This window comes from Ciconia boyciana, chromosome 4 (assembly GCF_034638445.1).
Source record: "Ciconia boyciana chromosome 4, ASM3463844v1, whole genome shotgun sequence".
Lineage (NCBI taxonomy): Eukaryota > Metazoa > Chordata > Aves > Ciconiiformes > Ciconiidae > Ciconia > Ciconia boyciana.
The window spans coordinates 22,056,068-22,070,490 of record NC_132937.1 but is presented as its reverse complement, the minus strand read 5'-3'; the positions used below and the strand labels follow the sequence as shown (position 1 = coordinate 22,070,490).

General features: G+C 47.0%; 1 protein-coding gene across 1 annotated transcript; it reads left to right on the top strand.

The window, feature by feature from the left end:
• The first annotated feature begins 5,025 nt into the window (after nt 1–5,025).
• LOC140650445 (phospholipase A2 inhibitor 25 kDa subunit-like) lies at nt 5,026–14,209 on the top strand. Its single transcript, XM_072858647.1, is given in 6 exon segments — nt 5,026–5,074; nt 6,842–6,958; nt 11,582–11,608; nt 11,611–11,730; nt 11,865–12,005; nt 13,986–14,209. Coding segments are annotated over 6 exon segments (678 nt in total).
• Nucleotides 14,210–14,423: the final 214 nt, after the last annotated feature.

Here is a 14,423-nt window from a genome sequence, read left to right as displayed (position 1 = left end):
ATCTTGATTTCTGTAAATCCACAATCATTGCTTCAATTCCCCCATGTGTTTCTCTCTGTTTTTCCTCTGCTATCTTTATCTTTATTTGTGGGGTAACTATAACTTGTCGGGTGGGTGTTACCCACCATCCATCCTCATTTTCTACTGCTCTCAACTGTTCTGCCAATAATCTATCCAATTTACCATAATTTGGTTTTGGGGTTGGAAGTTTTACCTGTTTTACTGGTACCAGGGCAAGGATGCTTTGCTCCGCTGCCTCTCTAGCAGTTTTGTCAGCCAATCGGTTGCCCACATTTACCACGGTTTGTCCAAATTGATGTGCTTTACAATGCATTACTACTACTTCCTTGGGCTGCTGGATGTCCTGGAGGACTTGGAGAATTTCTTCCTGAGCTGACAACAGTCCTCTTTCCTTCCAGATAGTTCCATGTGTGTGGATCTGCTTTCTGTGCTGATGTATTCACAGGGAGAGCTTCACCTTTCATCACTTGGGTGGTGGTGACCACAGCATACCCCGCCATTCATTTTCCATCTTGGACAAAGCTGCTTCCATCCGTAAACAGCTCCAAATCAGGATTAGGCAGCAGTTCATCCGTCAGGTCCTGTCTGCTAGAATATACCTGTTCAATAGTTTGCAAACAATCATGGTGTAAAGACTCACCCATTTCCGAGCTCAAAAACATTGCTGGGTTCGCTGCTGTTGTAGTTTTAAGCTCCACATCATCCTGTTCCAAGAGAATGACCTGGTATTTGAGCATGCGGCTTGGGGACAGCCAATGCTCCCCTTTTTGCTCCGAGACAGAAATTACCATATGTGGGACATAAACCGTAATTTTCTGCCCCATGGTTAATTTCCTTGCTTCTTGGACTAAGAGTACAGTTGCTGCCACAGCTCACAAACATCCAGGCCATCCCTTGCTGACATTATCCAATTGCTTAGAAAAATGCCCAACGGCCCATTTCCAAGTTCCTAATTTTTGAGTCAACACACCCAAAGCAAGATGTTATCGCTCATGTACAAACAATTCAAAAGGCTTTGCTAAATCTGGGAGTCCTAACACAGGTGTGGACATCAAAGCCTTCTTCAGATTTTTAAAAGCTGTCCAACACTCAGGTGTCCACAACAGGTGATTCTCCTGGGATCCTTTCAAAGCTGCATAATTGAGGATCCACAATCGACACCACCCGACCATACCCAAAAATGTCCACAGTTCCCGTATCGTTCTGGGTTCTGGAACTTGACAAATTGCTTCCTTTCTGCCTGCTCCCAATCTTCTTTGTCCTTGCGAAATTTCAAAGCCTAAATATATCACAGTCTCTTTCCCAATCTGGGCCTTGCTTTTTGATACTCGGTATCCTGCTCGTCCCAAAAATTCAACAAGCTGATGGTCACTTGTAAACAGTCCTCCTGAGTCTCTGCTGCTATCAAGATGTCATCTACATACTGCAATATTATTCCTTCTGAAGTTTCTTTTTTCCACACTTCCAATTCCTTTGCCAACTGATTTCCAAATATTGTAGGACTATTCTTGAACCCTCGAGGTAGCACTGTCCAGGTGAGTTGTGTCTTGCGTCCAGTGGTGGGGCTTTCCATTCAAAGGCAAATATGCCTGGCTATCTTTGTCTAGAGGTATGCAGAAGAAAGCATCCTTGAGATCAAGTACAGTAAACCACTTATGTTTTTCTTTTAAGGATGTCAGCAAGGTATATGGGTTAGCTACTACCGGGTGAATGTCTTGAACAATCTGATTTACGGCTCTTAAATCTTGAGCTAACCTATATTCCTTGCCATTCTGCTTTTTCACTGGCAATATTGGGGTGTTATATTCTGATTCACACTCTATCAATAATCCATAATTCAAAAATTTTGTTATTAATTCTTCCAACCCCTTTCTAGCTTCCCACTTAATAGGATACTGGTTTTGTCTTACCGGTTTAGTTCCAAATTTTAGAACAACTTTTACTGGTTCCGCCAATTTAGACCAACCTGGGATTCCACTTGCCCATACCAAGGGTGTTACTGCATCCTCTACTTCTGCAGGAATTTCTTCCTTTGGTCTTGGTGTGTTCTGTAACATAAAAATCTTTGCCTCCATGGCTTTTGATTCAGGTATTAACAGCTGTGTCTCTCCATTTTTAAAAAATTATTTTGTGCATTCATTTTACTCAATATATCTCTTCCTAACAAAGATGACGGACATTCTGGCATATACAAAAATTGATGAGTCACCCATGGCTTTCCCAATTTGAATTTCAAAGGTTATTAAAACGGCCGATTTTCCTTCCGCCCTGTCGCCCCAGCAACACTTATAGTTTTGTGACTAAACCCGCCTTTGCATATATTTAATACCGAATATGTTGCCCCTGTATCAACTAAAAATTCTACTTCATCATTCCCCAGCTTTAATGTAACGAGGCGTTCAGCTGGAGTTGACTCCCCTGGTCTCCTTCAGTCCTCATCATTCAGAGTCATCAACTTAATTGCCTGTAGCGAAGGATCCAATTCTCTAATTTTGGGACATTCCCTTTTCCAATGCCCCCTCTCCTTACAGACAGCACGCTGATCTTCTGCCAACCAGGGAGGTCTAATTGGATGTGATGCTCCTCCTGGTGGTGGTACTCCTCTTCCCCTTCCCCTACCTATTCCTGCTTTCCCTCTTCCTCCTTTCCACATATCAAACACCTTTTCCCAATGCTACAGGCAGAACAACATCATCTTAAACTCTTATTCCTTCCCTGTTTTTCCAAAGTCAATACCATAGAATCTTGCGGGATAATCCCACGCTGGTTTTGCCACTCCGGATGATTTCTCAAAGTGAAAAATAAATACCTCATAAGGTATTTCATCCCATTACCCTCCCGCCTACAAAACAGCATTAATTGCAAGATGGTATTATACCTCAATGTACCGTTCTTTGGCCATTTTTCCCCACTAGCCAAAGTATACAATGGCCACCAATGATTACAATATTCAATCAATTGTTTCCGAGTTAGTGGATCTCCTCCTAGATTTTTCCAATGCCTTAATATACAACCTAGAGGAGATGTTCTCGGGACCCCCCTTTCCAGCAATTGCTGGTTTCCCATTATAAAATAATACAACAACACAAAACCATAGAAACTATATCCGAACACACAACAAATCTGTAGTTCCAATATCCAGACCAAAATTCAGAAACCAATAGCCAGTTGGGGACTCTAACCCCTTTGGGGACTCTAACCCTGACCCTTTAGCCAGAGCTCCACAGGCTTTCGCCTAGCAGAGATTAGCTACCTTAGGTACCTTTTTTTAGCCCAACCCTGCATAGCTTTTGCTGCACCTTATAGGCAGGCAACCAACCCTTGTTACTGGTATACTCAGAAAGAATGCCTTATTACCTTGTTCCAGGGGATCTTGCTCAGAATTCTTCGGTCCGGGGATTGGAGGTTCTCCCCGAGAATCCCTCGGTGCTGGCTGGAGGTCTTGTGAACTCTCGGATCCATTGAAATTCAGAAGCAGGGTCCCATCTGGGTCGCCAAAACTGTCACCGAAATCGGGAATCAAACTCCTTAACACCAATGTAGTATTAAGAAGCAGGCATTCTTTATTACAGCACCAGATGCACGGGGGATCGTTCCAGCTAGCGTGCATACCACAGGTTACATCAACCAAAGCTTATATTGTCCGATTACATACATATGCATCAAATTTCCCGGAATAATCATGCATATTCATTCTATTTCCCAGAACTAGTTATCATATTTGCATGGTCATTACACACGCGTCCTTGAACTCCGAGGGGCTTCTGTGGGGGTCTCTGGTGGTCCTTGGTGGTCGTACAGGTGTGTCCTTTAGTTGACCCCTTCTTCTGGACATGTGCAATATCACCTTGCTTATGTCACTTGCTTCCCTTCTTCATGGTACATGGTCCCTAACAATGATTTGGCACCCTTATTCCTATTCTAACACAAACCAATTATTCTAACTACCCCTCGACTCATTGTCAAGATGGGCTGGGGCTGTACTGGGAGCATAGCAGCATGTCCGTACTACTCCTCGTCCAATTGTCTTTGGGTATAGTAGCATATCCATAGCCATAGATGTACAAACACATTAAAGTATTGTCTACTCCGCTCCTATCTCTATGTTGCTTAGTTACAAAATAACAAACTAATCACTTTGTTTACATAATCAATCCTTTATATTACTTAGCTAAGATTTCAAAGTTTAGCATGCTATTAGTCACTTAAAGAGGATCTGTTGCAGCAAGGAATCTTTCAACCTCAAGAGGTACCTCTACTCAAGGAGAGATCCTGGCATGGAGCCCACTGCCATGCAGGAGAGCTCCAAGGGCTCTTGGTCTGCTCATTATTTATGGGGGTAAGATGATTGACTCATAGTCATATGTGCATACCAATCACAGATTTTAGTTTCTTCACTGTGGTTAGGTAGGTGCATTGCACAATAGCCGTTGGCTATTGTGTTGTTATCTGTCTCCTGAATCCACTTTGAGCCAGATGCAGCCATCATGACCAGATGCATCCAGTACAACCATCACTGGTAGTTATCACCTGAGCAGGGTTATGGGAGATAAAGGTTGAGGGCAGGGGAAGCACACCATCACACCTTGCTATGCTTTGCTTCTTTGGGCCTAACGGTTAGATCACAACAGGGCTGTTCAAATGGTTTCTTCTCTGTCATTCATATGTATCGCAGGGGCTGAATGTTGTTCAAACAAAGTCTGGACTGGAGACATACCTGATTGATAGACCGCAGGCAAGCCAGTCTTTCCCCACAGGCTGCATACTCTACAGTGGGGAAAGACAAACAGCATTCCTCATGTGGAGGAAAAGGCAGAACTTGTGCTTTAAATGAAAAAACAAACACTGGTGCTAGTGCTGTGCAGTATCTATATTCTTCAGAGCACTTCCCCAACTGCCACTTCCCCAAAACACCCTGTTTCCCTCCAGTTTATAAAGCCCTTGTGGCACACAGCGCTGTGTTCAGCAAGACTTGGCAGCTCCCTGTGCTTACATCTCATCAGCATGTAAGTGTCCCTTGGCCTCAGCTTCTTCCTGGCTTTCCTGGACCCAGGTGATTTTTCCTCTGGGACCTGCAGGTCTGCGAGACATGGAAGTGGTCTGGGAATGGGTGCTCTGTGTGTGGGGCTGTTCCTGCCGTCTGAGCCATAGGAACCCCTCATCCGGGGGGATTTGCACTGCAGAGGAGTGACCGGTCTCAGGGGATCTTTGGTGCTATGAGCCAATGTGCAGATGAAGGTGTAGGCATTTACAATGATGTGAACCGGCTGTCTAAGCTCCTGTAGTGGTCAGTGGTGATCTAGCTGGGACAGTCACGGGAGTGATTCAGGTTACTCTGAGGCAGACAGACCTTTGGTCGGCTGAATTGATCTCCAGCCACCATTTACCACAAACTTAGGGGCTCATTTATTTTGCTCGTGCCCAGGGTTGTGTGACATTTTAGACATTATATGTCATCTCAGCTGTCCTTCAGCTCTGCTCCAGAAGAGCACTGGTGTCTTGGAGGTCTTGTGTCATACCTGCCACCCCATGTAGATGTCACAGCCACTGCAAGGTGCCTTAGATGGCACCTGTGTAGTCAATCAGGAGCTGGTGGAAGGCCGGGACTTACGTAAAGTTGATAAAGGGGATTTAGACTGGAACATGGAACATCTAATAAAAAATTATTGTCCTTGGGAGTGAAACACATCGTGGAGAAATATGTAAGCTAATTAAGATGTTTTGGGAACCATCTGAAGCTACTAGTAGAAGTGTGATAAGAAGCACCCTCATGTGAACTATCCTCATTATAATACTAAAAGTCACACCCCTTGAGCTGGAGACCCCAGCCCAAGCAGAGACCCCTCACCTTTGGGCATGCGCAGAATATTAAAGTAGTACTGTAGCTTTAAGAGTAAGACAAGAAAATGTAGACCAATAGAAAACTGCTTTGTGTAATTACTTATGCATATACATAACTAGACTGTATAAATACTGCACCTGTATGACCGAACTTTGTGCTAGCTTTGTGGAATTACCACCTAACACCTGGTTTTGTGCAAAACCAGAAATAAATTGATATCTTGGTTCTGTGTGCGTATTGGGTGTTGCACACTGGGTAACGAACTCCGTTTGTGAGACAACACCTGGGTTTAGGGAACTGACACATGCCCTGGACCTCTTAATCTACATTCTGGACCCTTGGGTCCCGATGAGTGTGTGTCAGGGAAGACATGCTGTTTGTCCTCTGTTGATAAACACTTTATTCTTTCTAAGTGTTTCCTGCTGACTGCCTGATATTCTGGTCTGCTTAAGACTTTCCAGCAGGCAGCTGGTAAAGCAGTTTACCCTAACGCCTACAACTGCCATTCCCCAGTTTGTACACAGCACAGTCAACACCCGCTGGCAGCCTCTTGATCCCCAGACCTTTGGGCTCCCCTGTTCACTGCAAAGAGAGGATTTGGGGTCTGGGAATCCAGGGACACCTGAATGCCTGCCAGGATGGAGGGGTTTGTGGGGATGCTTTCCTTAGCAACCCCAGGAAGACCTAGCAAACATCATCGTATAGGAGACAAGGGAAACTGGCTGGGTATTGGTGGTTAAAATGTAAAATGCTATCCAAAAACAGCTTCCCCCAACTTGCCCAAATTCAAGTTCATACTAGAATAAATAATAATAGAAATAATAAAAAAGAACCTACAAATTGTGCAATGAAACAGGGAAAACAAGGGAAGAGGAATGTGAAAAGTGCTGATCAAATGTTGAAGCAAAACATCGATGAAAGGGGAAGTGAGATCCCTCATGACTGCTACACAGGAATGCGTCCTCCTTCTTTCCCCAGGGACCTCCCTTCAGTGTGAGGTTTGTTACAGCATAGGAAAAAGCTGCTCTGGCCCCATGAAAACCTGTAGTGGTGGTGAAGATACCTGCGGCATCATTCTGCACGAGGTCATGATAGGTAGGTGAGACATCCACTACGGCTGTGTGCCAGTGAAGCTGGGGGACAGGTCTCTCTCCCCACCTCTGTCACTGGCCTTATGGTGAGTCCTTGGATAAGCTGTTCATTTTCCTTCTCACTGACAAAAGACCCAGAGATCAGGATGGTCCAGGATGGGAAAAGTTCTCTATAGCTCTATCTCAAGCAGAAGTTTTCTACTGGGAGGGTTTGGTTCTTTGTTATGGAGGGAGGGGAACTAGGCAGCATACTGGGAGGAGACATTGGCTTTTAATTCTGGCTAGAGTGAGTAGTTGGGTTGAGAGGCTGGACTGTGAGGGACACAAGGCTGCTGGCATCTAGCACTGAGGGTGGACTGGCCATGGGTGGTGGGAGAAACTGGCCTGCATCTGACTCCCTTCCTCGAGCAGGGAAGGGGACATCAGGCAGCCTGGTGGCACCACCAGGGCTGAGCTATCACCATGTCCCCATGGCTGATAAGCCAAATATGAGTGTTGAGCCCCAACACAACTGCACACTTGGTTGTGTTAGTAGCATGGCCTCAGTCATCGCCCAGCTTCAGTAATGTGACTGTTGGCTTTTAGGCTGGAGGTTATCTCATATCCTACCAGCTTTGGTGCTGGCAGCTCCAGTGCATGTCTTCCCTCTGCTTGTGCAAAGCCACTTCTCCTCACAGCACTGGCAGGGCCTCAGTAGAGTGCAATATAACTCATCTGCCCCCCATTGCGCCTTTTGGGTTTGGTTCATGGGAAAGACTAGACTTGCCTGTGTCAGGATGCTTGTGGCTGTGATAGACTGTGTGCTCTGCAGACTGTTTGAAGCTGCAACACGAAGTCCTAGGGCAATCAAAAGAGACTTCAGGGCCTTGGGACGGCTAGTAAGGGACTCTGGAGCACAGGTTATTTTCTCCTCTCTCCTTCCAGTTGTGGGCAGTGACACTAGAAGGAACAGAGGTACCCAATCTATCAACTCATGGCTCCGTGGCTGGTGTCATTCCCACGGTTTTGGTTTTTTTGACAACGGGATGGCCTACACAGCACCAGGTTTGCTGGCGTCTGATGGGATTCATCTTTCTCAAAGGGGAAAGAGAATCTTTGCTCAGGAACTTGCGGGGCTCATTGAAAGAGCTTTAAACTAGAATTGAAGGGAGAGGGGGGTAATATCAGGCTTGCCCGAGGGAAGCTGAGGGACGACGTGCCACGGTTAGAGGGAGCGGGTGCCAGCGAGGGCACTCAGCCTCTGAGATGTGCAGGGTACACTGGGGCACAGCTGAAGTCGAACAGAGTTGAGCTAGGAGATACTGAGGCAATAGGAGCCAAGAGGGAAATGCCAGTGAAACGCCTCAAAGCACACAAGGGGTGTTCCTCTATGAAGGAGACACGGACGACAGCCCAGCTGAAGTGCCTCTACACCAATGCACGCAGCATGGGCAACCAGCAGGAGGAGCTGGAAGCCATTGTACATCAGGAAAACTATGATATGGTTGCCATCACGGAAACATGGTGGGATGACTTGCACAACTGGAGTGCAGCGATGGATGGCTATAAACTCTTCAGGAGGGATAGGCGAGGCAGGAGAGGCGGTGGGGTAGCCCTGTATGTTAGGGAGTGTCTGGATAGTTTAGAGCTTAATGATGGTGACAATAGGGTGGAGTGTCTATGGGTAAGAATCAGGGCGAAGGCCAACAAGGCAGATATTGTAGTGGGAGTCTGTTACAGACCACCCAACCAGGATGAGGAGACTGACGAACTATTCTATAAGCAGCTGGGAGAAGCATCACGATCGCTAGCCCTTGTTCTTGTGGGGGACTTCAACCTACCGGATGTCTGCTGGAAATACAATACAGCAGAGAGGAAACAGTCTAGGAGGTTCCTGGAGTGCGTGGCAGATAACTTCCTGACACAGCTGGTGAGTGAGCCAACTAGGGAAGGTGCCCCGCTGGACCTCTTGTTCACGAACAGAGAAGGACTTGTGAGCCATGTGATGGTTGGAGGCCGTCTTGGGCAGAGTGATCACGAAATGATAGAGTTTTTGATACATGGAGAAGCGGCAAGGGGGGTCAGCAAAACTGCCACCTTAGACTTCCAGAGGGCGGACTTTGGCCTGTTTAGGAGACTGGTCGACAGAGTCCCCTGGGAGGCAGCCCTAATGGGCAAAGGAGTCCAGGAAGGCTGGACATTCTTTAAGGAGGAAGTCCTAAATGCACAAGAGCAGGCTGCCCCCAGGTGCTGAAAGATGAGCCGGCAAGGAAGAAGACCGGCCTGGCTGAATAGAGAGCTCTGGCTAGAACTCAGGAAAAAGAGGAGAGTCTATGACCTCTGGAAGAAGGGGCAGGCAAGTCAGGAGGACTACAAAGGTGTAGCAAGGCTGTGCAGGGAGAAAATTAGAAGGGCCAAAGCTGAGCTAGAGCTCAATCTGGCTGCTGCCGTAAAAGACAACAAAACATACTTCTTCAAATACATTAGCAGCAAAAGGAGAGCTAAGGAGAATCTCCAGCCCCTAGTAGATGGGGGAGGGAACACAGTGACCAAGGATGAGGAAAAGGCTGAGGTACTTAATGCCTTCTTTGCCTCAGTCTTTAATAGCAGGGCCAATTGTTCTCTGGGTACCCAGCCCCCGGAGTTGGAAGATAGGGACGGGGACCAGAATGGAGCCCCCATAATCCAGGGGGAAATGGTTAGTGACCTGCTGCACCACTTAGACGCTCACAAGTCTATGGGGCCTGATGAGATCCACCCGAGAGTACTGAAGGAACTGGCAGATGTGCTCACCAAGCCCCTTTCCATCATTTACCAGCAGTCCTGGCTAACTGGGGAGGTCCCTGCTGACTGGAGATTAGCAAATGTGACACCCATCTTCAAGAAGGGCCAGAAGGAGGACCCGGGGAACTACAGGCCTGTCAGCCTGACCTCGGTACCGGGGAAGCTGATGGAGCAGATCATCCTGAGTGCTATCACACGGCATGTAGAGGATAACCAAGGGATCAAGCCCAGCCAGCATGGGTTTAGGAAAGGCAGGTCCTGCTTGACCAACCTGATCTCCTTCTACAACAAGGTGACCCGCCTAGTGGATGAGGGATAGGCTGTGGATGTTGTCTATCTAGACTTCAGTAAAGCCTTTGAGACTGTTTCCCACAGCATTCTCCGTTGGAGAAACTGGCTGCTCATGGCTTGGACGGGTGTACTCTTTGCTGGGTAAAGAACTGGCTGGATGGCCGGGCCCAAGAGTGGTGGTGAATGGAGGTTACTCCAATTTGCGGCCGGTCACAAGCGGTGTTCCCCAGGGCTCTGTGTTGGGGCCAGTTCTGTTTAATATATTTATCAATGATCTGGATGAGGGGATCGAGTGCACCCTCAGTAAGTTTGCAGATGACACCAAGTTGTGTGGGAGTGTTGATCTGCTTGAGGGGAGGAAGGCTCTACAGAGGGACCTGGACAGGCTGGATCGATGGGTCGAGGTCAATTGTATGGGGTTCAACAAGGCCAAGTTCAAGGTCCTGCACTTGGGCCACAGCAACCCCATGCAATGCTACAGGCTTGGGGAAGAGTGGCTGGAAAGCTGCCAGGCAGAAAAGGACCTGGGGGTGTTGGTTGACAGCCGCCTGAATATGAGCCAGCAGTGTGCCCAGGTGGCCAAGAAAGCCAATGGCATCCTGGCTTGTATCAAAAATAGTGTGGCCAGCAGGACTAGGGAAGTGATCGTGCCCCTGTACTCGGCACTGGTGAGGCCGCACCTCAAATACTGTGTTTAGTTTTGGGCCCCTCACTACAAGAGAGACATTGAGGTGCTGGAGCGTGTCCAGAGAAGGGCAACGAAGCTGGTGAAGGGTCTAGAGCAGAAGTCTTATGAGGATCGGCTGAGGGAACTGTGGTTGTTTAGTCTGGAGAAGCGGAGGCTGAGGGGAGACCTTATTGCTCTCTACAACTACCTGAAAGGAGGTTGTAGAGAGGTGGGGGTCAATCTCTTCTCCCAGGTAACAAGTGATAGGACGAGAGGAAATGGCCTCAAGTTGTGCCAGGGGAGGTTTAGACTGGATATTAGGAAATTTTACTTCACTGAAAGGGTTATCAAGCATTGGAACAGGCTGCCCAGGGAAGTGGTTGAGTCGCCATCCCTGGAGGTATTTAAAAGACGTTTGGATGAGGTGCTTAGGGACATGGTGTAGTGGTGGTCTTGGTAGTGTTAGGTTTACGGTTGGACTCGATGATCTTAAAGGTCTTTTCCAACCTATATGATTCTGTGTGTGATTCTCTGCATGAAGAACTGTGGGTTGTGGGTCAGAGGCGCGTGGGTCACCCCATAAGCTCTGTGGCTGGGGCATTCTGGCTAAGGCAAATATCTGCAACAAGGCCAGCTGGCTGTGAGGAGTCATGCTCTCCTCCTGCCTTTAAGCACAGCATGGAGAAGAAGAAATTCCTCACTAGTGTCTCAGATGCGATGGCACCCTTGTTCCTCTGAGGGGATCACCAGGATCACTGGTGCTGCTTTTGGGGTGGCTCCGCTGTCCCCGGACCCTTCCCAGGCCCCAGGACAGCTGCTCAGCAGTTGCTGCTGTAGGAGCTAATGGGAGGGGAAGGGAGTTGCCTTGTTGTTAATGACTGGGTGCTGCCTTCCACTTCATTACAGGGGTTGTGGCAATCCCTTCGTCCATCAAGTCTGCCTGCCGTCCAGCATTTGCCAGCTTGGCCCAAACACCATGAACTACGGGAAGGTAAAAGCAAGGAGCCACTTGGCTTGCTGCACGGGCAACAACTGTCGAACAATCTCTGTCTCATGTAAGCTCCCTTATACCCCGTCCCCTCTCTGTCTGCCCCGACCTGAGGTGAGGCTTTCCAGGCTAAGCCATCACCTGGCTCATTCCTCTCCTTCCCTCATTAAAACCAATTACAGCCCATCTCTTTCCTTCCAGTGCCACCAGAGGACAATGTGCCCAATGGATACCAGTGTCCTGCCTGCTACAGCGTGGACTCCTTTCAGTATGGTAATGAAATAGTAAACTGCACTGGATCCGAAACGCAGTGCATTGACCTTGCTGGGTTAATGAATTCTGGTAACTGCCTTTTATTTGGGGCTGTCTTTCATCTTTTTGGTTAAATGGTTGAAACCAGTCTAAGATGAAGCATCACAGAGAAATAAAAATGGGCAAAAAATGTGAAGGAAAAAGTGGAGGAAGAGACACAGAACTGAAAGGGAACATGCTTAAAGCTGATAAAAGGGCAGGGGTGTTTTTTTCTTCCTCCTTCCCCATCATGCACAGATAACTGTTGGGATTCCTCATAGTAAGGCATAACTGAGGTCAAGAGCAGAACTGAACTCCTGAACCAATCTGATACATAGGCATGTAATAAATCTGATCAAGACCCTGAACCTGCTGGCCCTAGCTAGGATGCATGAGGATGAATCTGAATCTAAGCCAGTTGCCTACTTAGTGGAGGTTCAGGTGAAACTAATACAGAGCCATTGGCTTTCTCATGAGGTGATGCTGGCCTCTGAGGACAAGACACTGTTTGTTGTAGTGGTGCCTCTGCTCCTAGAGAGCCAGGGACAGGTCTCTCCCCATGAATGCTGCAGCTGAGCCTTTGGGGTACCCAAAGATCTTCCCTGTGAGGGAACTCCAGCCTTTGAACGGCTGGGGTCACCAGCAGCATGTAACACTTTCCTTCAGAAATCCTTTTCCTACCTCAGGAGCTGTAATTAGAGAGAGGAAAGTAGACAGCAAGCTCCCTGGTCACTCTCCTTTCCTCCCCTGGTGCAGGTAAAAGACTCCCACGTTTCATGGCAGTCCCACCTGTGCTCCAGCAGGCAGGAAAAATAATGTGGAAATTAAGGGCAGCGGCACCTGCTGTAGAAGCAGACCGGAAAAAAATTATCTTGTGTATCGCTGTGGATGAAGTTTCTCTGAGTTGATAATATTGCCAGGTGATGATATGATGCCTGAAGGTCTTTGCTATACACTTCATAGATGTGTTGTGCAAACCGTGAATTAGAAGCTGTTTCACAGAGACAACATGAAGGAAAACAAGCATTTTTTTAGTCACAGCAATGGAAATAGAGTGGTGCAATTAATTCAATGTACCACTGAAATAAAAAATGCTCCTAACTTGTCCTGACTTGATTGATTGGCCACTGTAAATAGAGAAGACCTGAGCAGTGCGATGAGCTGTGCAGAGGAAACAATGGTGTAGGAGAGAAAAGGAAGATGAGGAACTAATGAAGTGCACTTATACATTATTTGTCTTTGAGATAAGAACGTTCAGCAGAATATTCCAGACCTCCATAGCCTGTGCAGCAGAGAAACATGAGCAGTGTAAGCAAAAGCAAGCAATGGGAGCAAGAATATCTGAATGGGGAGTTAGGCACCCAGCACCTTCTCAGGTCTTCTTCTCAGGTAGATTATTCAGTGTTGGTAAAGGACAAGTTCAGGTTTCAGGCTCTCCTTTCAGTGGGCATGTGAGCAGGATTTCTCTGTTGGTTTGGCTAAATCCTGTAAGGCCTTAGAGAATGGACTTATCTGAATAAATGGCTCAGCCTGTAATGTCTTTGAGATTTCTCACCCCCATGTCAAATTTGGCTGAGAGACAGTCATCCAGTTCAAATGTTATGAGAGGGTCAGAGAGAGAAGGAGACAATGAACACCTGGAGTACTGCCACACAGCCCTGGTTTCTTTAGGAAGCTAGGCAAGGTTTGAACAGGAGAATCTTTAAATGAGACAAAGAAAACTATTTAAAAGCTTTTCAATTTTTAAATTTAAAATGTTTAGATTTTTAAAAAAATCATCTTTATTCAGCAGAAAGAAAGAAAAGACAAACCATAAACCCTTTGTATTTCAAGTCAACCAAGGTGACCTTGCTGCTTCTTCAAATTCATTCAGGGGATGGGAACAGACAGGAATGGGTTGGTGAGTTTGGAGCCAACTGGACGTAAGGAATGGGCAGTTCTTGGGGTGGAAATGGGGACCTCATTGGCCAGGGAGGGAAGAGTTATGGAGACTGGTTCCCCTGATGCATGGCACGTACTTCTCCTGTGTAGGTGGACTGTCTCTGAAAGCTGCCATGAAGGGTTGCACCACCATTTCTGAATGCAGTATTGTAGGAGATGGAAAAAACAATCTGGGGATGATGGACATAAAGTTAAGGCAGTTCCAATGCAAATCAGCTTCTGCTTTGGCCAGAGTGAGTTCTGGGTTTGCCCCTCCAGACACCCTCTTCCTCCCTGTTGTGCCAGGATTCATCTTGGAGAAGGTACTTTTCTGACTGTCTCTAGTACTGGGTTAAGCAAAGCCCATGACAAACTCCAGCAGTGGTTTGCACCAAATTCTGTGTGCTATGGCTTCTCCTGTGTGAGGAGTTTGTTTTCAGATTAGCTCTTTTATAATTTCATAGAATAAAGAGAGTACTTACACTTTTGTTTCTTCATTGATTTAATCTGATTTAAAGCTTCATAGGTTCACTTGTGGTTGGATTCGTG